Source organism: Salvia hispanica, chromosome 5 (assembly GCF_023119035.1).
Source record: "Salvia hispanica cultivar TCC Black 2014 chromosome 5, UniMelb_Shisp_WGS_1.0, whole genome shotgun sequence".
Taxonomy (NCBI): Eukaryota; Viridiplantae; Streptophyta; class Magnoliopsida; order Lamiales; family Lamiaceae; genus Salvia; species Salvia hispanica.
Genome location: NC_062969.1, coordinates 23,744,645 through 23,767,885, shown reverse-complemented (window position 1 = coordinate 23,767,885; position 23,241 = coordinate 23,744,645). Strand labels below are relative to the sequence as shown.

General features: G+C 34.6%; 5 protein-coding genes across 5 annotated transcripts; 4 read left to right on the top strand and 1 right to left on the bottom strand.

Annotated features, from left to right (window-relative positions):
• Positions 1-4,958, top strand: LOC125187310 (MLO-like protein 12). Its single transcript, XM_048083873.1, has 15 exons — positions 1-224; positions 311-368; positions 446-690; positions 778-894; positions 990-1,050; positions 1,136-1,224; positions 2,591-2,665; positions 2,759-2,853; positions 2,982-3,031; positions 3,233-3,273; positions 3,414-3,587; positions 3,881-3,916; positions 4,179-4,246; positions 4,333-4,393; positions 4,469-4,958. The coding sequence occupies exons 1-15, from the start codon at positions 102-104 to the stop codon at positions 4,883-4,885; spliced, it is 1,710 nt and encodes a 569-aa protein (XP_047939830.1). The 5' UTR covers positions 1-101; the 3' UTR covers positions 4,886-4,958.
• Positions 4,959-5,804: 846 nt separating this feature from the next.
• LOC125187039 (protein transport protein Sec61 subunit beta) lies at positions 5,805-6,354 on the top strand. Its single transcript, XM_048083548.1, has one exon. It carries the CDS (start codon positions 5,905-5,907, stop codon positions 6,220-6,222), a length of 318 nt encoding a protein of 105 aa, XP_047939505.1. The 5' UTR covers positions 5,805-5,904; the 3' UTR covers positions 6,223-6,354.
• A 2,623-nt stretch (positions 6,355-8,977) lies between these two features.
• On the top strand, positions 8,978-11,301 carry LOC125187364 (probable ubiquitin-conjugating enzyme E2 C). Its single transcript, XM_048083944.1, has 6 exons — positions 8,978-9,255; positions 9,404-9,431; positions 10,408-10,638; positions 10,731-10,794; positions 10,880-10,939; positions 11,027-11,301. Exons 1-6 carry the CDS (start codon positions 9,128-9,130, stop codon positions 11,083-11,085), a joined length of 570 nt encoding a protein of 189 aa, XP_047939901.1. The 5' UTR covers positions 8,978-9,127; the 3' UTR covers positions 11,086-11,301.
• Positions 11,302-13,057: 1,756 nt separating this feature from the next.
• LOC125191398 (syntaxin-71-like) lies at positions 13,058-15,039 on the top strand. Its single transcript, XM_048088951.1, has 9 exons — positions 13,058-13,278; positions 13,346-13,471; positions 13,888-14,041; positions 14,123-14,208; positions 14,301-14,369; positions 14,439-14,483; positions 14,552-14,614; positions 14,703-14,779; positions 14,908-15,039. Exons 1-9 carry the CDS (start codon positions 13,123-13,125, stop codon positions 14,921-14,923), a joined length of 792 nt encoding a protein of 263 aa, XP_047944908.1. The 5' UTR covers positions 13,058-13,122; the 3' UTR covers positions 14,924-15,039.
• Positions 15,040-15,602: 563 nt separating this feature from the next.
• On the bottom strand, positions 15,603-16,617 carry LOC125189680 (NAC transcription factor 32-like). The gene is made up of 3 exons (XM_048086932.1): positions 16,455-16,617; positions 16,083-16,378; positions 15,603-16,022 (listed from the first exon to the last, which is right to left on the bottom strand). Exons 1-3 carry the CDS (start codon positions 16,615-16,617, stop codon positions 15,603-15,605), a joined length of 879 nt encoding a protein of 292 aa, XP_047942889.1.
• Between the last annotated feature and the right edge of the window lie 6,624 nt (positions 16,618-23,241).

The following is a 23,241-nucleotide window of genomic DNA, read 5'->3' as shown; positions in this document are numbered from 1 at the left end:
CCTTAACTTAGTTAACGCTGCTTGCTTTCCTCCAAAGAAAATAATAAGAGTGAGGTAATTATTAAACTTTTGAGGAGGGTCGACTGCGGAGATTATAGAAAATGGCTGGAGGCGGCGGAGGAAGGAGTCTGGAGCAGACGCCAACATGGGCTGTTGCGGTCGTTTGTTTCATTCTCGTCGCCATCTCCATTGTTATCGAATATATTATCCACTTAATAGCAAAGGTTCATATATTTATAGATGAGCTATAAAATGGATAAGGAGTACATAAGTTAAATTGAAATTAATATAAAATCATGCAATTTTGCAGTGGCTGCAATCCAGACATAAAAGAGCTCTATATGAAGCACTGGAGAAGGTCAAATCAGGTATTCGAATTAACAAGAATTTATGTTTTTTCTTACTATAAATTTGACATTTTTGTGGTTGTGGTATGTATGTACAGAGTTGATGCTTTTGGGGTTTATATCACTGCTGCTAACAGTGGGACAAGGGCCAATATCAGAAATATGCATATCAGAGGAGGTTGCTGCCACGTGGCACCCATGTAACAAGAAACAAGAGGCTAAGAAGTACCCTTTGGAGAAAGTCGATGGCGAGAGCCGCCGGAGACTTCTCATGGATGGCAGCGATGCTGACAGCTACCGAAGAATCTTGGCTGCTGGCGCACCGGACAAATGCGCGGCCAAGGTGAGACTATTTTTAATTAATTAATGGCCTCTTTCTCTATATGTAAATAAATAAACTTAATGCATGTTATTACTAATATATATGCAGGGAAAGGTGGCATTTATATCTTCGGATGGTATTCATCAACTGCATATTTTCATATTTGTTTTGGCTATTTTTCACGTCCTCTATTGCATTACCACCCTGGCTTTGGGAAGAGCTAAGGTATGCATCTATTAAAAGGTTTTTATCTTGTAAGTTTTACCAAGTATATTTATTAAATATTAGTAATTTTTGTTTAATTGGTTATGTTGTTTAAGATGAGACGTTGGAAAGCATGGGAAAAAGAAACCAAAACAGTGGAATACCAATTTTCTCACGGTATAATATGCATGTATAAATAGAGCTCTACGTAATGAAGATATTAGTGTAGTAGTACTAATTTATTTTTTTCTGAATTGGGCAGATCCAGAGAGATTTAGGTTTGCAAGAGAAACATCATTTGGGAGGAGGCACTTGAGCTTCTGGAGCAAAACGCCACTTCTCTTGTGGAATGTAAGTGATGCTAATTTTCAATATCAACAAATTAATATTAAAGCTACCAATTTACTACTAGTATTATTCTATGTGAACACTGCTTGTGGTTGGATAATGTCCTTCCAGTGATTTGATATCACATAAACTCAATCACGTACAATATAAGTTACTACTAGTTACTATAACTAAATAGTGGTGTGAAAGAAAATCTAAGTGATGCATAATATGACGCGTTAGGTATTGCTATATTCGTTAATTACTGGTTGCTACTTGATGCTTGATTGTGATGATCAGTTAGCTAAACTAGTGGGAAACAAATCTGTTCCCAAACAAATACTTATCTCATCATTTCTAGTGAAGTTAGTTCCGATCTACAACAACAATGTAGGACTACCAGTGCCCCCACTCAATCACCTAATTATAGTACTACTTATTATTTAATAAATTAACTAATAGATTTTTAAATAAACTTTAAATATTCACAATCTATGTGAATATTTAATTTCTATATGAATAACTTGACTCAGTTGTCCAAGAGAATTTATGATTTGTACTGGGTCCATATGTATTTCATTTTAGTGTAGAAAAATCCATATTATACATGTGAATATGATATCTTGCTTCAATCACTAAAATACTATTGTCATGTCTGTTTGACTTTTTCCACTATAAAAGTCTTGACATTAATTTATATTAGCTCTATCATTTGATTGACTTGTAACGTAGCTGATCAGTTATTTGGGTAGATATTTGGTGGATTCATCGAATTAATGAATGGATATATACGTCTCCTGAGCACGTGGAAGTTCTCAAGTAATCGGAGTAGGATGATCATTAATTGTATAATCTACGAATATTGACTTATGTAAATATATTATACCATATTATATGGAGTAATACATATGTTAAATTTAATCGAAAATAATGCAATGAACGTTAATAATATAAACCGGTTTTATACATAGTGAATACACTGAATAGTGATCTTGAGCCATAAATACAATTTTAAAAATTTATAACAATTTTAGTAACAGCATAACATTGTTTGAAATATATGAAAACGTTGAAAAATGTAAAAAAAAATGATATAATAAAATTAAACAATAAATAATAATCTAATTTAAACTAGTAACTGTGCAAGAATATTGTGGTCATGTTGAAATTTGTGCTATCATTATCATCATATTTAGTTAAATAAATCAAACCGGTCGGGAACATCATAGATGTGTATTATGACTTTTGTAGTATTATCTTCGACTCTTATTAATTTGAATGGACAAACGGGGATAAACATATCAATTGTCTATTCCAACTTGTTAATAGAGAAATATAATATCAAAATTTAATGTTAAATACTGACGTGCATTATCTTATTCATTTTCAGGTTTGCTTCTTTAGACAATTTGTAAGATCAGTTCCAAAAGTCGACTATTTGACTTTGCGCCATGGATTTATTATGGTAATCAGAATCGTATCAAATTTATTATTGATACAGGAATAAATCGTAAATACTAGTATTATATTCATATTGAATTTCTTTGTGACGTATCAGGCACATTTAGCACCACAAAGCCATGCTAACTTTGATTTTCAAAAGTACATAAATAGGTCACTTGAAGAGGACTTCAAGGTGGTCGTCGGAATTAGGTTTGTGCTTGATTTGTTTAATTATTACTCCTTTAATTTGGCCATTTATTCAAATTACTAAATCTATACATAAACTTGTAAATTAGTTCATATGATCTCCCCTAACTCATATGTATTTTGATTCTCAGTCCACCCATTTGGTTTCTGGCAGTCCTATTCTTACTTTTCAATACCCATGGTAAGTAAGTAAATAAATAAATATACTACATAGGAAAAAATTCCAATTGTAAATCAATTGTTGAGTGATGAGTTTTGCACAAATTAATCTTTAATTTAAAGTTAACCATCAAATACCGCAACTGAAACATTAAGCATTGGCGTGCTATTATTTTCAATAACAATTTACAATTTTTTTATTTCTTTTATTTATTGTGGACAGGCTGGTATTCTTATCTTTGGCTGCCCTTCCTACCCTTATTCGTAAGTACTCAATATTCTATCACAAGCAAAAGTCCACCTTCAAATAAATTAAGCTGTTGATACGTCTATTTTTTTCAGTTATCAATGCCTATATAATTAATATGAAGGGTCAAATAATATAAGAATTTTGAAAATTGCAGATAATACTGTTGGTGGGGACGAAATTACAAGTGATAATTACAAAAATGGGGCTTAGAATTCAAGAACGCGGCGAAGTGGTGAAGGGTGTTCCAGTAGTTGAACCAGGAGATGACCTTTTTTGGTTCAATCGTCCCCATCTACTTCTTTATCTTATTAATTTTGTGCTTTTTCAGGTATATACAATAATAATTCAAAATTGCCAATTTAAAATTTAGAAGAAAATCATGCTAAAATATTAACTATATATATGATCTAATTAATAGAAGGTGCTACATATCAATATTCAGTTGTATCGGTAGTAAATTATAGTATTAGATGCCGTTGAAGATTATTTAAACTAAAATGGTCTTAGTCTTGTATAGTTATCTAATACTGATCAAAGACTTGTAGTATTTTTTAAGGAGTCAATGACTTTGTCTAGTTAAGGGAGTATTTAACTCGAACTAATTTTGGTTTCACATTGCAGAATGCATTTCAGCTTGCCTTCTTCGCATGGAGCTGGGTAATGCTTCTACTCCAATATCCGTTTACAAATAAGGCTTCTATTTATTTATATCTAATAAAATTTTAAATTAATAAGGTTATTATAAAGATAAATTTTCTAATTTCATCTGATGCATAAATTCAAAGTCATTGCTAATGTCATTCCAAATTAAAATGTGTAAAAATAAAAGAACTAATCATGACGAACTAATTAAAGATCATGACTGCATATAGCAATTAATAAATTAAGATAAACTCTGACAAAATATTTCCTCCATCAGTATGAATTCGGGATGAGAACATGTTTCCATGAACATGTAGAGGATATCATCATCAGAATGGCAATGGGGTGAGCCGTATTTCAGTGATGTGGTTACACAATATATTTATTTCAGTTTAATGTAAAATAAATTTTAAACTTTGTTATATGCACAGGATTCTCATACAGATCCTCTGCAGCTATGTCACACTCCCTCTCTACGCTCTTGTGACCCAGGTACTACTATATTTATATATCTAAATTATTATCATAAATAATAAAAGTAATTAATGGTGCATATATGACTATTAGATGGGAACAAGTATGAAGCCAACAATATTCAACGACAGAGTAGCAACGGCCCTACGAAACTGGCACCACACGGCGAAGAAGCATGTGAAGCAAAACAAGCATTCGCGCGCGGGAACGCCGACGTCGAGCCAGCCCGTGACGCCGTCGCATGGGTTATCGCCAGTCCACCTCCTCCGCTACCATCCCAGCGAAACGGACAGTCCCCAAATGACCACGACAAACCCCAATTACTACTACGGAGAGCACAGCGACACCGAGCCCGAGGCCTCCTCGCCCTCCCCGCCTCGAGCGGCCTACATTGAACAACACCAACGCGATTACCAACATGAGATCGATATCCGTACTGTCACGCCAAATGAGTTTTCTTTTGATAAGGCGGCTAGTAATAGTAATAGTAATAGTATACGAGAGATTTAAGGACTTCACTATTTTGTATTCAGCTCCTACTATTATAATTGTAAAGTTGGACAATATGGAATCTTTTTTCTAAGGATTACACTTTGTATTTTATTAATTTACTAGGTCACAGCTGTACATCGTGTCTTATCTCTTATATATCCCTGCCCATACTCTCATCTTCAATATCATTTAAGCAGAGTATTGTGGCGAGTTTTGTATGATAATTATGTAATTATTTGAAGAGACTTTCATCCCTATTAAATTTAAATACAGTTGACACATCAAATGAAAAATACATTCAAATATATTAATTTAATCATAAAATAACAAAAACTGAACTAGAATTGGTGAGAATTCCGGGCCAATGCAATAGTGTAAGCCTATGTATACATTAATAAGCTACCATCATGAACCCTGGATGTATAAACTTGGAGTATCATATAAACAATGATCCAAGTATCAGATAGTAGTATTAAATTAAATTGATATATAAGAACATATAGCCAAAAGGCCGAGAAATGTAGTACTCCTATCAAGAAGTACTTACCATTTTCCTAGGGTATGTTTCTTAAAAATTACAACATCGGTGTGGGCCGCTTCATTTTCTTTTGTCTATTTGTATATTTTTATGTGAATAACTGCAACTGGGCCGTTGGGGCCCATTATACAAAAATGTAAGCTCTAAATTTGACAATATTCAGTAAATTGAAATAATCATATTGATACAAATAGTTGGATGCTTAAATGCACAAGTTTTTATTATATGTATAGCTATAATTTTGAAACATTGCACTTATAATTATTACTAGTAAAACAATATTGCTGAAATGACATACTTTTAGCACTAAAAGAATTTTTAAAAAATTACTCAACTAAAAAATAATAAGCTATTACCTAAACCAATTATTTATAGTTAAAAAAGAAAAAGACAAAGATAAAAGATAAAAGCTGAAGATCCCCATCTTGGTGTTGGACTCTTGGATATCACTTTCACTTTTGATCAAACTCCAGAATTCAATAGTTGTCACTAATCAAGCATGGCTCGGGGCTCCTCCCAATCGCAAGCTACCGCCTCCGCCTCCTCAACCACCTCCCGCCCCGGCACCGTGGCCCCACGCGGTTCGGCCGCCGCCACAGCCGGGATGCGTCGCCGGAGGCTAGGAAGCGGCGGTTCCACCAACTCCAGCTCTAACGGGGTGGGCGGCGGAGGAAACATGCTCCGGTTCTACACGGACGACTCGCCTGGGCTCAAGATCGGGCCCACCGTAGTTCTGATCATGAGCCTCTGCTTCATCGGATTCGTCACCGCCCTCCACGTCATCGGCAAGTTTTATCGCTTCAAGACCGGATCCTGATCCTCATCCTCTCCTTCGCATCAACCTCTCCTCGCCGCCACGTGTCGTTTCTCACTTAATTTTATGCAGTTTCTCATGTAATAATGTTTCCACTTTTTTATTTTAAAATAATATAGTAGCTTTTTTGATAAATATGGCTTTCCCTATGTTACAATAATATGTCTGGCTTGTCTTTGATAAATATGGATTGATTTCCCTATGTTATCAATTCGTAGATGCCAAGACTAACTATTATTTGTAGCACTGCTCCTTCCCTCCGTACCACAGAGATTGTCCCACATAGTAGTACCCTATATGATGTGTGTGGCCGTTGGCAGTGAACTGAATGGCCGGACCGCGACCCCTGCACTGATCGGCGAATAGGATGGACGAGTTGAGGACGTTGATGTCGTTGTTCGACCCGGCTACACCAAAGTAGGCATGTCAGATCCAGAGGCGGTGGTCAGCGACGGCTTCTAGGATCTGCCCTTGTAGCCGCTAGTAAATTGGCCTCTCCGGGCCGTCGGACAGTTCTTCCTTTGCCGGTGCATACGGTCGATGCTCCCACGGCATCCTAGGGAAGCCGTGCACCGTCTCGTGCATCCGCATCAGGCTCTGGCAATCATCAGCAGTCGGGCGTCGCAAATATGTGTCGCCAAAAGTCTCCACAACTAACTTACAAAATTTCTTGAGACATTCGCGGCCAGTTGTATCCCGACGTGAAAGCACTCGTCGAACATATCCACTGTTGTGCCGTAGGCCAACTGGCGGATCGCAACCGTGCACTTCTGCAACGGTGTAAGTCCCGGTCTGCCGATCCCGTCTTCCCGATACTGGAAGTACTCATCACGTCTCTCCAACGTGTGCACAATGCGGAGAAAAAGATCTCGGCTCATTCTAAAACGGCGGTGAAAAACATTCGCGCCCCACCTTGGATTCTCGGCAAAATAATCTGCGAACAGACGTTCGTGCGCTACGTCATGCTCGCGGGGGACATACGTCCGACGTCGTACCGGGCGAGGGACCCGCGCCTCCGCCTCCGCCATCGCCGCCTGCTCCCGCTGCATTTGTGCCAAGCATTCCGCCTTGGCTTCATTAACGGTATCGAACAAGGCTCGAGTCAAGGCCCGTTTGCAGCCATTCGATGTACTCAAATCGTAATCGTCGGGATTCATTTTTGAGACGATGAGAGAGAATAATTGAAGAGAAATTGAAGAGATGTGAAATTGGAGTGTGTGAAATGGTAGAGAATAGTAGTGTTTAAATAAGAAAAAAAAATTGAAAAAATTCAAAAAAAAAAAGAAATGCGTGCCCATCATCCGCGTCGTCCACAGTGACGGACGATGCGACGAACGATGAGTATCCTCCGCACATCGTCCGCGTACGATGTATCGGGCGCGGACGATGGTTAACCCATCATCCGCCCCATTGCGGATGCCCTAACAGGGAGGAGTAGTACTTATCTAAGAGAGAGTTTTGTTAATGTTGATATTTTAAGCAATGTTGGATAATAGTGCTATCAAAGTTCATGTGCCCATTGCATTAAAAAAAGTTTTTTTAGATGTATAAGTCTATTATTTTTGTTATACACACTATATATTATGTTTAAATACGGATCATATTTTACCTGTGCACATACTTTCACATTTGTATAAGTTTAAGGCGAGTATAATGACAAGTCATCATGCTCTTATGCCATGAGTGGCACACGCCTTATAATGGCAGGAAAAAAGGTTGTGATCTCGCGAGGGTGAGCTCAAGGGCGGAGCCACATGGCCCGTTGGTTGCCCTTTGTACTCCCTCTATCCACGAATAAAAGTCTCATTTTTTTATTTTTGTCCGTCCGCTAATAGAAGTCTTGATTCATAATTACCATAAATGGTAAAGAGATCTCACGTTCCACTAACTCATTCTACACACATAATTTTTAAAATTAATATAATAATATATACAAGTGGGACATCTATTCCACTAATTTTCTTCCACCCACTTTTCTTAACATATTTTAAAACCCGTGCCGGAGAAATGAGACTCATATTCATGGACGGAGGGAGTATATTTATTTGACTTTCTTCTTAAATGTCCTTCTCAATTCTTTCAATTATTTGCTTATGCTATATGTTTTTGCCCCTTGAATTTAATTTCTAGCTTCGTCTCTAGCGAATCCCAAAAATCCATCCCCACTTTGGATTGTAGGATGCAACTTGCCTGCATGAAACTATAATTGCTAGTAATTATATCGGTGACATTGTTACCTTAATTGTGAGGGACATGCTAAAGACAAGTTTAGTGACAAGATTGAAGTTGTACTAATAAAATCTGGAGTATATATACATATGCTAAAATTTAATGGTTCATACGCTCAAAAAATATGCTCAGTTTGTCATTTATATCTGTCCCAACAAGAATCTGCTCATTCTCATTTAGGAACTATACTATTTTTATTCAATCTTTTCAACTTATTTACCTCTGACATCTTTTATTTCACTATCCTACATATTCCTACCAAATTAGAATTTGATTTTATATTCCAAGTCCATATAAAGCGACCACACTCTTATAAAACACAGGTATTGATATTGTAGTACACTATGAATCAATCATCCATTTTTTACCCTTTAGTTCTGTAATAAATGCAGCAAATAACAACCTAAACCAATTTATCAATTTGGGACAAATAAAGGCTAAACAAAATGGTTTGATGTGACTAATTTTGAATGACTAGTGCATCAATTTTCCATCAGTACATTTTGACACATTCCTAAAATATGCCAAATCTATCAAACTTTTCCTCCCTTTATCTCTCTCATCTCTTTTTGATTACAGCATTCAATTCAAGGGTAAGAACATGAGGCCCAAACATTAATAAACTGATCCATCAAGCCCATTTCTGCGCGTTATTGAATCAGCACACACAGACACAGCGATGGAGGTTCGAGACGACGGCGATGCTCAATCGCGCCATCAGCAGGAGCAGCAATCGCCGCCCACAGCCTCCTCCAAGCAACTCCACTCTTCTCCCAATCATATCGATACCAATTCCGTTACCCAAAGGTCCACTCTCGATTCCTTTTTTCTGAGTGCTCAAGTGCGTCTTCTCAAATTTACGGGATTACTGGCGGTTTCTTTTTAGTAAAATTCTCAATAAAATGAATCGAGATGAGTGCTATTTTATCATGGGAATGTGTTTTGCAATTTGCAGGTTGCAAAAGGAGCTCATGGCTCTAATGGTATGTCCATTTCATATCAAACTTATTTCTTCATTTTCATCTCTGTGTGTATCACACACACACACTGACACAAGTAAAAGTTTTGTTCCTGATAAGGAGAAGGGAATTAAATTTTTTCTGTATAAGTGATATTCTCTTATCATTTTAGAAGTTGAAAAAGATTGCAAACAATTCAAACTTTACCATCTCATTGTTTAATGAACAGTAGCTGATTTCATCCCTCCTAGCTATTTTCTGCTTATCTTGCTAAATCTTTATCGATGCCATAAATACTTGTTAATTGGGTAATTAGTTGATGATTAGAAAAGCAGAAGAGGGAATAAAGTAAGAGAGTAAAGTGTTGTTTTTTTTTGCTAAAAAAATAGAATGTCTCAATTATAGTGGAAAGAGGGAGTATTTTGATGTTGATTGGATCCTTTTCTTTTAACAAGTTGAAGATGATAGAGAATTTTCTTTTCCTCAAAATGGATGTGCACTGAGTTTCCTTTAGTATAAATTTGGTAAAATCTAGATTTAGAGTTCATGTTCAACAACAATGGAACTACCAGCTTCATGATGAAGATACAGATCGTACGTGTTGAATTTGAGTGAGTAACACTTGGAAGAACATGGTATTATTTCATGAAGACTTAAACCATCTATTGGGCTAAGCCAAACAACTAATACTAAAGTTTAGTTCAATTTAAACTTCTGAATGAATCATAGGTCGCATTAAAAATCCTATTTGCTCCATTTATATTCATTATTCAGAGAGATGCTTATCTTTCAGAATAAAAAAGTAATGGTGTTACATTAGGTAAAGCAGTAGAGTTGATGTGACTCATTTCTTCGTTTGCAGCATCTCTTGGTAACCTTGGCTATTTTAGCTTGATGTTTAACAATCTGTTGTGCCAACCAGATATGCCGGTGCTTTGTTAAGTGGTATTTTGGTCTTCAATTGCTGTCTCTGATTATGAACTTATATTACGTAACATAGATGACAGGTGGAGATCTGGGAGTATCTGCCTTCCCCGATGGGGATAGCATATTTGCATGGACTGGCACAATTGAAGGTGGTAAAGGAACTATGTATGATGGTCTGTCTTACAAACTTTCGCTGCGCTTTCCAGTAGATTATCCTTTCAAGCCTCCTCAAGTCAAGTTTGAGACGGCATGCTTCCATCCGAATGTTGATCAGTTTGGGAATATTTGTTTAGATATTCTTCAGGTAACCTTCTTGTTTGCTTATTGCATCAGTGTCAAAAATTACAGATTTATTTGCTTTATCCCAAATTTTCTGACTTGAATTCCTTGTTACAGGACAAGTGGTCTTCAGCATACGATTGCAGAACAATTCTCTTGTCTATACAAAGTCTACTAGGAGGTCATAATGGCGCTGGTTTCTCAATTTTCTGCTGGTTCTTTTGTGGATGTATAGTCTTATCTTATGCTCGCGTTGTAATGTGCAGAACCAAATACTGAGAGCCCTCTCAATGCTTCTGCTGCTTTACTCTGGAAGAACCAGGAAGGTTGGTTGCAATTGTCATTCCATTCTTGAACTCAACTCTGTTGTGCATAGTACTGAGAAATGCAGTTTATACAATTTTTGATTGCAGAGTACAGAAAAACAGTGCGTAAACATTACATGGCTACTGGAGATTCATTGGAAAACTGACTAAAAATGCAGTAATAAACTTCATCAAGGAAGATCATAAGCTATCACTGTGGAAATATTAGGCTTGGACAGTTATTTCTTTCATAGAAATTTTTTTTAAATCCTTTTTTTAGTATATCAATGCTCATCAAATTGTAATCAAACCATGATTTTATTTGTGGCATCTGTATAATGTATGCTTGGATTTTCAAATTAGCTTCTGGCGGTTTAACTTTATCCAGGATTTCTTGCAGCTAGTTACTCTAAATTGAGGTAGTGTGACATTTTTTAGTTGTGTTTGTCCAAGTCTTTTTTCAGTTTTCATCTTGTGTCACTATCAATAGCTATTTTTAGAGGTTGTTGAAGTGGAAACCAGAGATTACAGTCAAAATCTCAAATGAAGAGGAAGTTTAATTTGGTTTGATGGATTAAGCCTAGTTATGTAGGATTACCGACATTTTTTTTTCCCAATAATTTTTATTGGGAATATGATTAAAACAAAAATGCATCTTAATACAGAAATGCAATCCAAATCATAGCCCTATGATTAGGCGAGCTGACCGCTAATAATTAACCAAAAATACATATGTTTGGTTGCTAGGATTCTGTCTGAGAAAGTAATCTGATTCCTTAAATTTTAAATTCCTGTGTTTGTTTCGGTTTTTAATCAAACTGGGAAAGTAATCAGAATCCGAGAACAAGGAAAGTTAGTACAACTTTCCAGGATTCTGAATCCTAACTTTTCTTAGGTATTCTTTTTCCCAGTTTTAGGATTCTTACATATTTAAGCAATATAGTATAATTTTATTAATAATAATGATAATAATAATAACATAATAATAATAATAATAATAATAATAATAATAATAATTACAATGTTTTTAAAATAATTTAAAATTATAAATCATACTTAATTTCACTATAATTAAAAAAATATAATTAAAATTATCATAATTATAACTTATTTTATAATAATTCATAATAATAATAATAATAATTTATTAAATAATTAAAATATAATTATATAATATAAATCTTATAATAAATAATAAATATTTTATTTTATAAATTAATAATTAATCAATAAAGTCATAGTGCAATTTTAATTTATAAAATTTATTAAATTATAATATTCATAAATATTATAACTATAGTATAATTATTATATTTATTGTTATAATAAATGAGTACTGTAATACTCCATGTAACTAGAATTATAATTATATTATTATATATTATGATGGATAATCCATATTTAAACTATCCATCATAATAATAAATATAATAATATATTTATTATTATTATTTGTCATTAATAATTTAATAAAAATTTTACAATATTATTCTTTTCATAAATAAAATAATAATAATAAGTATATTTTTAGTTTGGTGTTTAAATTAAATATAAATTTAAAATCTTGATATTTTCCAAACACAGGAAAGTAAAGTTACTAGGAATCATATTCCCGGGATTCATTTTTCCAGGAATCATTTTCCTTGCCAACTTTACTTTCCCGCTAACCAAACATGGTCATAAGGTCATTATTAATCAGTTTTAAGTCATTTTATAAAATTCATGTTTGATGTCTTTTTAGATCATTTTAGGTCATCTATTATTAAAATAATGTGAAAATAAATTCAAAATAATCTAAAAATTCCCTACATATTAAGATCTAGTTTTGTATAGATCATAACCCATGTTTATTGTGTTCATTTGTATGATATTAATGTATATTTACATACATGAAAAGTACTCTTATGTGTCTGCTTCTCAGATTTATGGCATTAAAAAAGACAGAGAGATAGGGAGTATTGAGAGAATAATTTGGAAATTAAGTAACTCATATGTATATTCTGGATTTAATTGAATTGATAAATGCGCGCCAGTCATTGCCGTCAATAACGGTAAACCACTGACCTCCTCCTGCACCACTAAACACAGCTAAACAAAGGCAAAAATGGCGGGAAAGAGAAGGCTGACTCTCTCTATCTCTCTCTTCATTCCCCCAACAAATCTAGTATCGCCCTCAATCATCAAATACAAAAAATTCAAACAAGATGAGCGTGTACGACATTCTGTTCCGGGTAGATTCCATCTGCAAGAAATACGAAAAATACGATATTGAGAAGCAGCGCGATCAGAATGCCTTCTCGGACGACGCCTTCGCCCACCTCTACTCCACCTTCGACTCCCAAATCGACCTCGCTCTCAAGGTTGGTTTCCCCATCAATTTTTTTTCACCATACAAAACAAAATCTTCTTTTGATTTTTTGTCTCCAGAAATCGAAGTTTGCTGCGTATGAGACGGACAGGGCGACCGTGGTGGCGTTGTATGCAGAGGTGCGGCGCATCAAGGCCAGGCTCATGGATGAAGTGCCTAAGTTGAGGAAACTTGCTCAAAGGAAGGTTGTTTTTTTGTGTTAGCCTTTTTGTAGTAACATCTTATGTTTGTCTTTATAGAAAAGTGTTGAACATAGACAAAATCAACAGGACAAAAGAAAAAAGAGATAAACGTAATTGATTGGATAATAATGCGTGATGTCCCTCTTAACAGTAACATGTTTGAATCTTCATGAGTTCACTGTATACCTTGTAAGATAACAAGAAATAAATTAGTACTATACTACTACTACTATGTTAGCTCAAACAAAACAAGATTTCACCTAGAACAAAAGAGCAAGAGATGAAGAGGCCAAAAGCCTATATCGACTTGAAAGATATTCGACAGCATTATGCTGCGATTCTATACGAATGCAGCATTAGTAGCTTACGAGTAAGCATTGCAACTGTTGATTTGGACGATGATCTTCACTTCTGTACAGGTGAAAGGCATGTCTAAAGAAGAACAAGAAGCTCGCGTTGAGCTGGTTGTCACGCTTCCTGACAGAATCCAAGCGATACAAGATGGCAGTAGAGGTGGTCCAGCCACAGAAATATTTGGTTCATCGTCCAACAAGCACATCAAATTTGACTCTGGTGATTGCATTTGCTGTAGAATCTTTGTACATAGAGCTCTCTTGTCATCTTCTTATAGCTTTCTCCTTTTTTTAATGTCAGATGGGAAAATGGATGATGGTTTCTTTGAAGAATCTGAGGAATCGAGCCAGTTTAGGCAGGAATATGAAATGAGGAAAAAAAAGCAGGCTTGTAGTCTCTCCACTCTTTCTTGTTATTACATAGGAAAATAAAGCCATACGATGCAATCTTCTTCACGTGGTTTGATTCGTTCATGCAGGATCAAGGTCTTGAGGTGATATCAGAGGGCTTAGATACATTAAAGAATTTGGCTAAGGATATGAATGAGGTCTACCACTTCTGTTCCATGTTCTGCAGTTCAAAGAGAGACTAATACATATGCGATTCTTGTGTGCAGGAATTGGATAGACAGGTCCCCTTGGTTGATGAGATTGACACGAAGGTTCGGTTATCAGCTGTTTTTCTATGGACAAGACAGTAGAGTATGCTCTAACATGATATTTTGTTCAGGTAGATAAGGCATCAAGTGATCTCAGGCATACTAATGTCAGGCTGAAGGAGACACTTACAAGGGTAAAACCAATTCATGTCCATACACCACGTAACGTGTCGTGATCTTTTTTGGAGTTTCTATTTATCAGAAACGTGAAATTTGTGGCAGGTGAGGTCGTCTAGGAACTTCTGCATCGATATAGTTTTGATTATCATTCTTCTGGGAATCGCAGCCTATTTATACAAGTAAGCTAGTCTTATAGTCTAAGATAAATGCAAATTTTATCATTTCAACACATGTTGTTTTCTACATAGTGAAACTATTTGACATTAAATGGTTTAGTAACAGTTTGGTGTTTCTTTGATCAATGCAGTGTGTTGACCTATTAGCCAAGGCCGTAGTTCTTGAAGACCTGGAGTTTCCTCTATCACATGTATGTTTAGTGTGTCAATTGTTATTATCATAATCATTTATTCCTAATAAATCTTGTTGGCACATTCTGTTGGAATTAACTCGATTGGAGCTACTGATTCAGGACTACAATACATATACTTATCCAAGAGTCCATAACTCAACAGGAGAGTAATTTATGAGTGGTATTAAATAATTGTGGAGAAACCAATTCTAACCAAGTATAACAATAGAGTATTGATCCCGGAAATTGTCTTCACTTGACAAGTTTTGCTTGGTACGCTTCATAACTAATCGATTTCTCCATCAAGTAATTTCAAACTTTCCCTGTTCTTCATGATTTAATTACAACAAATAATAAGCCATGTACACTAATGGAAGTAAATCTATCTTGCATGAAGATTGAAGGCCAATGTTTTATGCAGATCAAGAGTTGATTTATGATTCAGAATGGGTGTAGAATTTCAGGGAAATTATAAAGATAGAAGAGAATGAAACAAGATCACATTATTTTCAAAATTATTCAACATGAAACCAGACAACATGATACAAACACAAACTTCAGAACTTGGAAACTGCAAACACACAAACACAATCAACAACGACACAAATGGAGGCGTCTAATTGAATTGAGAGACGTTGGGACCATCATCCCAGCTATATATATTGTTGTGTGAAAGGGCAATGTAGAAAGTTTTGTTGTAATGGGTGCAGCATATCCTGGTCCTGCATGCTGATGCTGGGATTCGACGAATATGTAGACTTGCACACATTCTGACCGTATGATCTTGCATCAGTGGCAGCTACCAACGGCCCTCCAAAGGTGATGAGGTCCAAGTTTGATTGGTCAGCATGATCCATTGTTGGTGTAGTAGCAGTGGAGTTATGGTTGATCGGGTTGGGAGTAGTTAAGGAGACAGGATCAAGGCCAGCTAGTAGTGAAACTATGAGATTGTACTCATCTGATTTGAGATATTCTGAAAGCATGTCTGGAGCTGCAGAATCATGATTCATGGAGTTCTCTTTCTTTGACATGTTGCCTTTGTGACGAATGCGGCAGAGCACCCAGTCATCCAGCTAACAGGAACAGAGAGAGTCAGCAGCTGAACAACATATATATTTATATATACAACTTACTCTCATTGAGCCTGAGCCTGCAGTGGATCTGGATGGATGGGAGGTGTCTGGGAGTCTGTACTCGGTCATGACCCAGTCCGTCCTGAGGCCACGAGGAGGCTTTCCCTTGTAGAAAACAAGGCCTTTCTTGACTCCTATCTTCCTGGATCCCAAAGAGCTCCAAACAGGCTGATCCGTGCCAGTGGCCTTCCAGTATCCGGATGCGGCCGCCCTATTAGGCCTCCCACCCTTGGGATACTTCCTGTCCCGCGGGCTGAAGAAATACAGCTCCTCCTCATCTCCAAACATACTATTTCCTGCACATCAACAAACTTAATAATTATCCATAAGTACTACTCCAGTTAGTAAATTGAAAGAAACGTGAAAACGCACGAGGCAGATCCCAGGGATCGTAGGTGTAGAGGTGGATATCTGTGATGACGTTTGGAGGGAGAGGGAGGGACTTGATTTTCCTTTGGAGGTAGAAGGAGATGAGTTCCTCATCAGAGGGGTGGAATCTGATCCCAGGAGGGTATTGGCTACGAATATCCTCCATGCAAACTTAAACATATACTACTAGTACAAGTGAGGTGTGGATTGGGAGAACAGTGCCACTCCAGCTCCGCATTATATTGCTGCGTTGGCTTAGCTAGATGATCACATATTGATGTCATGAGATTAAACTTTTACTCTAATAAAACTCTCCTCTTTTTATTTTCATTTTTATCTTATGTGCGTATCATTTACCTAGTTGATGAAAAAAATACTACTACTATACTAAATTTTTTTGTTAACATTGCTGTCCTTTGTTCTCTTCTCTCAAGGGCTCGTTGTCGTCAGTGACGAATCTAGGAAACATAACTCATGGATCGTTTGCATTAACGAGCTCAATAGCGATATTTTCGCAAAAAAAAGTACTCCATCTAGAAATAAGAAAAAGTATAAGAAATAAAATATCGAGAGCTTCTACTTAATTAAACTAGTAACAATGAATTCTTTTTCTTCTTTTTAAAATTCTACTATTTCTCTCCACGTAGTTAATCACATTCAGTAAAAAATGACAATCAATAATTTCTATTTACATATCAGATCCTATTCTATTAAGATATTTGATAATAGTGATGTATGAGCTTTGTGTCTTCACAAAATATATTATACTCCCTCAGACATCTTAAGGTAGTTGAGTTGTATTCATTTTTTGGTAAAGTTCAAAAACTTAATCTTTTTTACTTAATCTTTTTGAGTCGTATCCGGACGCGGCTGCCCTATTAGGTCTTGGCAAAAATTTAATCTTTTTTAATACTTTACTCTTCCTCCATCCATCTTACTTTATTAAATTTTTTACTTTACTCTCTTCACTTAAACTAACACATTAATTACTTAAATCACGTGCCCAAAAGAAATGCTCCATTACCTTAGGACGGAGGGAGTATGTTTGATGAAAATATGATTAGAAGTTTGCATAGTTGTGTCCGAGCCCAAGTTAATGGAGATGTGATTAGAAATGTCGTATTGTGTGTGGTGTAACTGGAATGTAGTAAAATGGGGTTAAATGTTGCCGAATGGAAACGAATTTGGCTCTTTCCTAACTCTATCTTCATTCACTTTGCTGTCTGTATACATGTTTTTGAGCTCCTGGTTTATATTAATCATGTCATCCTTAGCATCCTGTCATTACTTTACTCTTTTTAGTATAATAAATGTAAATGCATGGGAAATTGTCTGCTCAAGTACTTTTTTGTAACTTTACATGCTATGAAACATTCTTAGTATATCATTAAATTGTTGTATCTATACTGAGGGTCATATCATATTTTGTGCCACCATTCTTGTTTTCATCGAATGAAAATTGTCATTTACGATCCAAGAAAATATTATTGCTTTTTATTTAGGTCATTGGCTTAATAATTAACGTACGTGTCCTTTAATGAAGTGCTTATCCTATCACAACAATTTGACCGATAAACCGAACTCCATCTCTAAGCCATTTACCAAGAATAACAAAAAAAATCTTGAAACCTGCTCCTGTGAAAACTAAACATAAATAAGTTTCTAATTTTTGACAGGTCCCCTTAAATGTCTCATATTTCTTTATTTGTACGATCTCCAATAAACGTCTCATTTTATTAGATCCAATACTTCGCTAATTTATTCTACTCATAATTATCTTACTCTCTCCATCCTATTAAAAATATGGACTTTTTCCATTTTGGATCATTTGATAAAAATAACTCTTTCTATTTTTGATGGTTTCTTTCACTCTAAAAAGGTGGTCTCCACTAACAATACTAAAATTACTTTTTCTTTTTATCTTTCTCTTACTTAATCAATTGTGCCGTCCCAAATGTTCATATTTTTATGGAACGGATGACTCCTTCTGTTCCTTTATGGTTGAGTTATTTTCTATTTTGAGAAGTTTCTTTTAGTAATGCTTAACTCACTTTTTCTTTCCTACTATATTCTCCCTCTTACTTGATTCTCTCAATTTTTTTTCTTTCTATTACCTTATCTACTCTTTACCTACTCTAACACACTAAATATCAATTTGAGTTGAGGAGAGATATCAAAATGGGTATATATCATTTTCATCCCTACGCTAATAATCGTACACTTCCGAATTACTACTACAATTAAACATTCAAAATTTAATTCATCTTGCATAATTCATAGTGTATTATCTCTGATATGGAGTATTAGGAAGAAGCAATTAGGGCACATATCTACCAGATCATGCAAAATATGCATGTGTAAAAATATAAAATTTATGAATCGACGTCGTCTTTAAATATCAAATTCATTTTCTGCCCTCTATCTGGACGTACTCAAACTTTTACTATCTTTTTGGATCATGTTTAAGCTAATATTAAAAAAAGAATTCAACTTTTATAGTAGTCCACTTCTCAATGCGATTTTAAAATATTTTACCCAAGGATATTGATGATTTTGTAAGAGAATGTTACTACTAAAACTGAAAAGCGAACTGGGCTTTCAATGTGTCATGGGCCCAAAAAAGGGCACAAAAATTCCAGTTGTCTTTTTTTCGAAGGATCGTAATATAGTACTACTAATAAATACTTACTCTGTATTTTGTAGGAAGAAATTTGTAGTAAGACCTCTCTCTACACAATCCATCATTTTCATCTATATATCCTTTGATTTCTTATTAAGTATCTCATCCTTTTTCGTGTTTTGTTATAATTTAATTTCTCCTATGCTAACGTACTAGTCTTAATACTATGACGAAGCTGAATCAGTATGATACTTTTTTCCCCACCCAATTAATTGGTGGTCTGAATTAACTATCATAATACTATAAAAAACCTAAAAGTCTTTAATAAAAAAAATAGAGTTGCAGAATATATATAAGTGAACATCGGTCAAGTTGCTACCTTATTAAATTCGGAACATTTGTTTTGGGAATATTAAGCTTGTAAAAATGGGGAGTTTTTAGGACAATATTATATAGGGATGTGTGAGTGAATGTAATTGTGTGTGTCAACATTCTCAAGAGAGGTAGGCAAGCTAGAATCAATGTCGTCCAAAATCGAATGATCCGAAAGCTTACAGCCAAAAGTGGTTGAGTACTAAAATATTTTACAATTTCATTTTCCCATTTCTTGATAAAATATATTCGACAATTGGTCAATAATTTCCCACATTATGATGTGGATCAACCCAACCACAGGGTGACACGTGCTTACTTTTTACATAAATCGAGTTAGGAATTAGGATAAATTATCCTCCTTCCGCCTCAATTGTATAGAAGACTTGGAATTTCACAAGAATTAAAAGAATATATTAGAAAATAATATTATATGCTTAATTTGCTATTTAGTATGTTTTGTGAGTGGAGAAAAAAATTCCTTTTGATTTTATATTTGTTAAAATTGATAGTAGTGGATTATAATTATATTATCAAACTCTTTGGCCTCGTTTATTTGGCAGGAAAGTAAAGTTGTCAAAGAAAATGATTAATAGGATTTTGATTTGTAGGATTATGATTTCTAAGATTATGATTTCTAAGATTATGATTCTTAGGATTTTTTATTCCGAGGAATGTGATTCTTAAAAATATGAATCCAGTAGAATATAATTCATGTGTTTGGTCAAAACTTAAGCAAATAACAATAAAAATATTGCAAAATAACAATTCCGTCAAAAATATGATTTTCTATTGCTTTTTTCATCTTCATGGATATGACGCAATTCTCTTTATTAATGTCAGAATTACTCATCATTATACTACTAGCAACTAAGATTCACTTTATATTAGAGTTATACATGAAAGCTTGAAGAAGGAATTGTTAACTCCATGAAATCTTGAAGAAAACTCCACGAAAGCTTGAAGGTACTGTAATTAACCTATGAGAATATAATGTACAGAGAAAGCAATGATGAAAGAATGAAAAAATACGCACAGAGACGAGACGAGAGATGCAGAGTGGAGGCATGACAGAAAACCGTTCTTTAGGCATGAGAGAAACCGTTCGATTAGGGAAAAAGAATATTTAGGTTTAAACAAGGAATAAGAATCCTCATATTTTATATTAAATTCCCTGATTTTAGGAATATGATTACTTTCCTTAATTTCTTATAATTCAACCAAACACATTAATTTAACAATTAGGAATCATTTTACTTTCCATATTTTCCCAAACACATAAAATTAAAATTTTGGAATCAGATTACTTTCCCACCCCACAATCCGGTCAAACAAACATGGCCAAGATATGTTGATTTTAGTGTTCTCTATTAAGAGTAATGGGATTAACAACTCCTAAAATTTGTTAAGATTGCCTTGTATCTTCATACTTAGTCTCAAACATCCTTATGCTCCTTAAAACCCGTCCTATATATTCGTTCATCTCCATTTTTTCTCTCGTCACTTTAGCATTTTTTATTTTCCAGTCCCGGCACCTGCAACAACTCTTAAAATTTTGCCCTTAAAATCCACCTATCCTCATTTTCACCACTATTTTCATTTTTTTTTAAATTTTGTGTTATCAAATAAAATAAAATATAAAAATAACATAAATTAAAGTTAGGGAGATCGGAGTTCCGTTGGGAATTTTTGGGAAATTACCGGGATTCATTTTTTGCTTTCGTGGAAAAGATAAATGAGATGAGAGATGAAAAAATAGATTGGAGTGAAGGGGTGATAAATGGGATGAAAAATAATGTATTCCAAAAGTGAAAATAGTATAAAAAAAATAAAAAAAAAATTAAATAGTGTAAATCTCTCGAGTTTTTTTAAAAACTCAATAACGCATTTAATTATTGGCCTAATACTTAAAAGCACCCAACCATATGTAACACATTCGGTTTTAAAGAGTGAAATTATTAAAATAAGAAAAAGTATGGAATTAGCTAGATAAATATCATAAAAACACATCTTTGAGTCAAGTTTAGCTGCCATAGACAAATAGCTTAAAATAAATACTAGTACTAATGAACATGAAACACAAACTAGGTACACCACTGAGGTAGAATCCGTCATCTTCAGCTTTGATGAATCCTAGATTCTACGTGCTTTAATTGATCCTTGAGCTTCCAAGATGAATGATTCAAATTTTGCTAAAGCTAGGGTCTCACCCCAAATTCGAGCTCAAGTTCCCTTTATATAGTTGAGAATAAGTTGGGTTGAAATGACAAGAAATCTAGGTCATTCTGTTGAGCTGCAACCATCCAGTGGGTCGTTGGTTTACTTCTGGTACATCAAACATCTCCTAGCGCATCGCTGGGTTGGCCTTCGTGCGAATTCAGTGGGTCGCTGGGTTGTCCTTCATACGTCATCAAGTAACGAGTCGTTGGGATGGAGAATAAACCCACTAAACTTATCAACTCTATTCCCTTTCTTATTTTATTCTCGGTCCACTTAACTTATTAAACACTAGTTTCTTAAATCTTATATGAAAAATGCATTAATTAATTTAAGAAGAAGAGAGAGTATCAAGTTTTAACCTAACTTATTAATTTTAAAAACCATCAGTTTATGTGTACAAAGTTCAATTGCATCTATCATTATTTGTTTATTAGTACTTCACTAGAACAATCAATTTGGTGTGAAAGTACAATTGCATCTACACGTACATGAGTGGTACAATGCAATGCATGAACTCAATATATAGAATACCAAAACATTAATTGAATTTAGTACTCCCTATTTTAGTTTACTTCTGGTTGTTACAAATTTCCATTACGTTGAAATTGCCAGCATCAGCAAATTATTTGTTTAGTTTGGTTATGTGTAAAACGTCATATTTGTAAGAAATAAATGAAGATCAGTTATCCTATATGACAAATAGTATAAAGTTTATGTCAGAACCAAAACTTTGGTATTCCTATATAATTAATTAATTGTCTAAAACATTAAATGACCCGAATGTTCAAATTCAGGAATTGCAAATTGACACTGTATATATAGGCTGTTGCGACGTAAAAAAGCATTCAATTTCATATATGTAATCTTCAACTTTTTTTTTTGACTTATGATAATAACTCATTAATGCGTTTCAATAATATACAACACTATACAAATATGTATAAAGTGTACTAATTAAAATGCTAGTAGTTAGTTCAAGTCCGAAATGATTACTTTTGTCAATGAGGATCACGAATGAACAAAAAGGAAAAAGAAGAAAATATCTTTTGAGAGATTGAGATCTCAAAGAAAGGAATAATAACATGAAAAAAATATTTTTTTTACCTATCTTTTTGAACAACAAGGGGCCCCATGAAAGCTTTGTTTGCTAAAAGGAAAGATTCTTTTTTGCCCTTGTGTTGTTGTGCAAGTTTTAGAGAGAGAAAGAGAAGAGAGAGATGTATAGAATTTATAAGAATTTTTGGAGAAACGTGTGGGTCTCGACATTTCGAGGGCACCAGTCATCTATTGTTTTTCTTATCAACTCATTTCCTTTCCCTTTCTTTCCCTAAATTTTCTAAACATGCATTCTAATTTTTTATTATTTGCTCATCTTATCACACCCTATTTGATGCATTAATTGCGGTTGAAGCGTCAATTTTTATTAGCCTGTCAATTTTTAGGGGTAAATTCCCAAGAAAGCCACATTCCGTTCTCTTCAGATAAATTCTTTTTACAAACGGATTGAGTTTTAATTTGGTCAAATGGGAAAAACTCAACCTATTTCTAGAATTTTAGTATAAATTGGTGAATTTATCC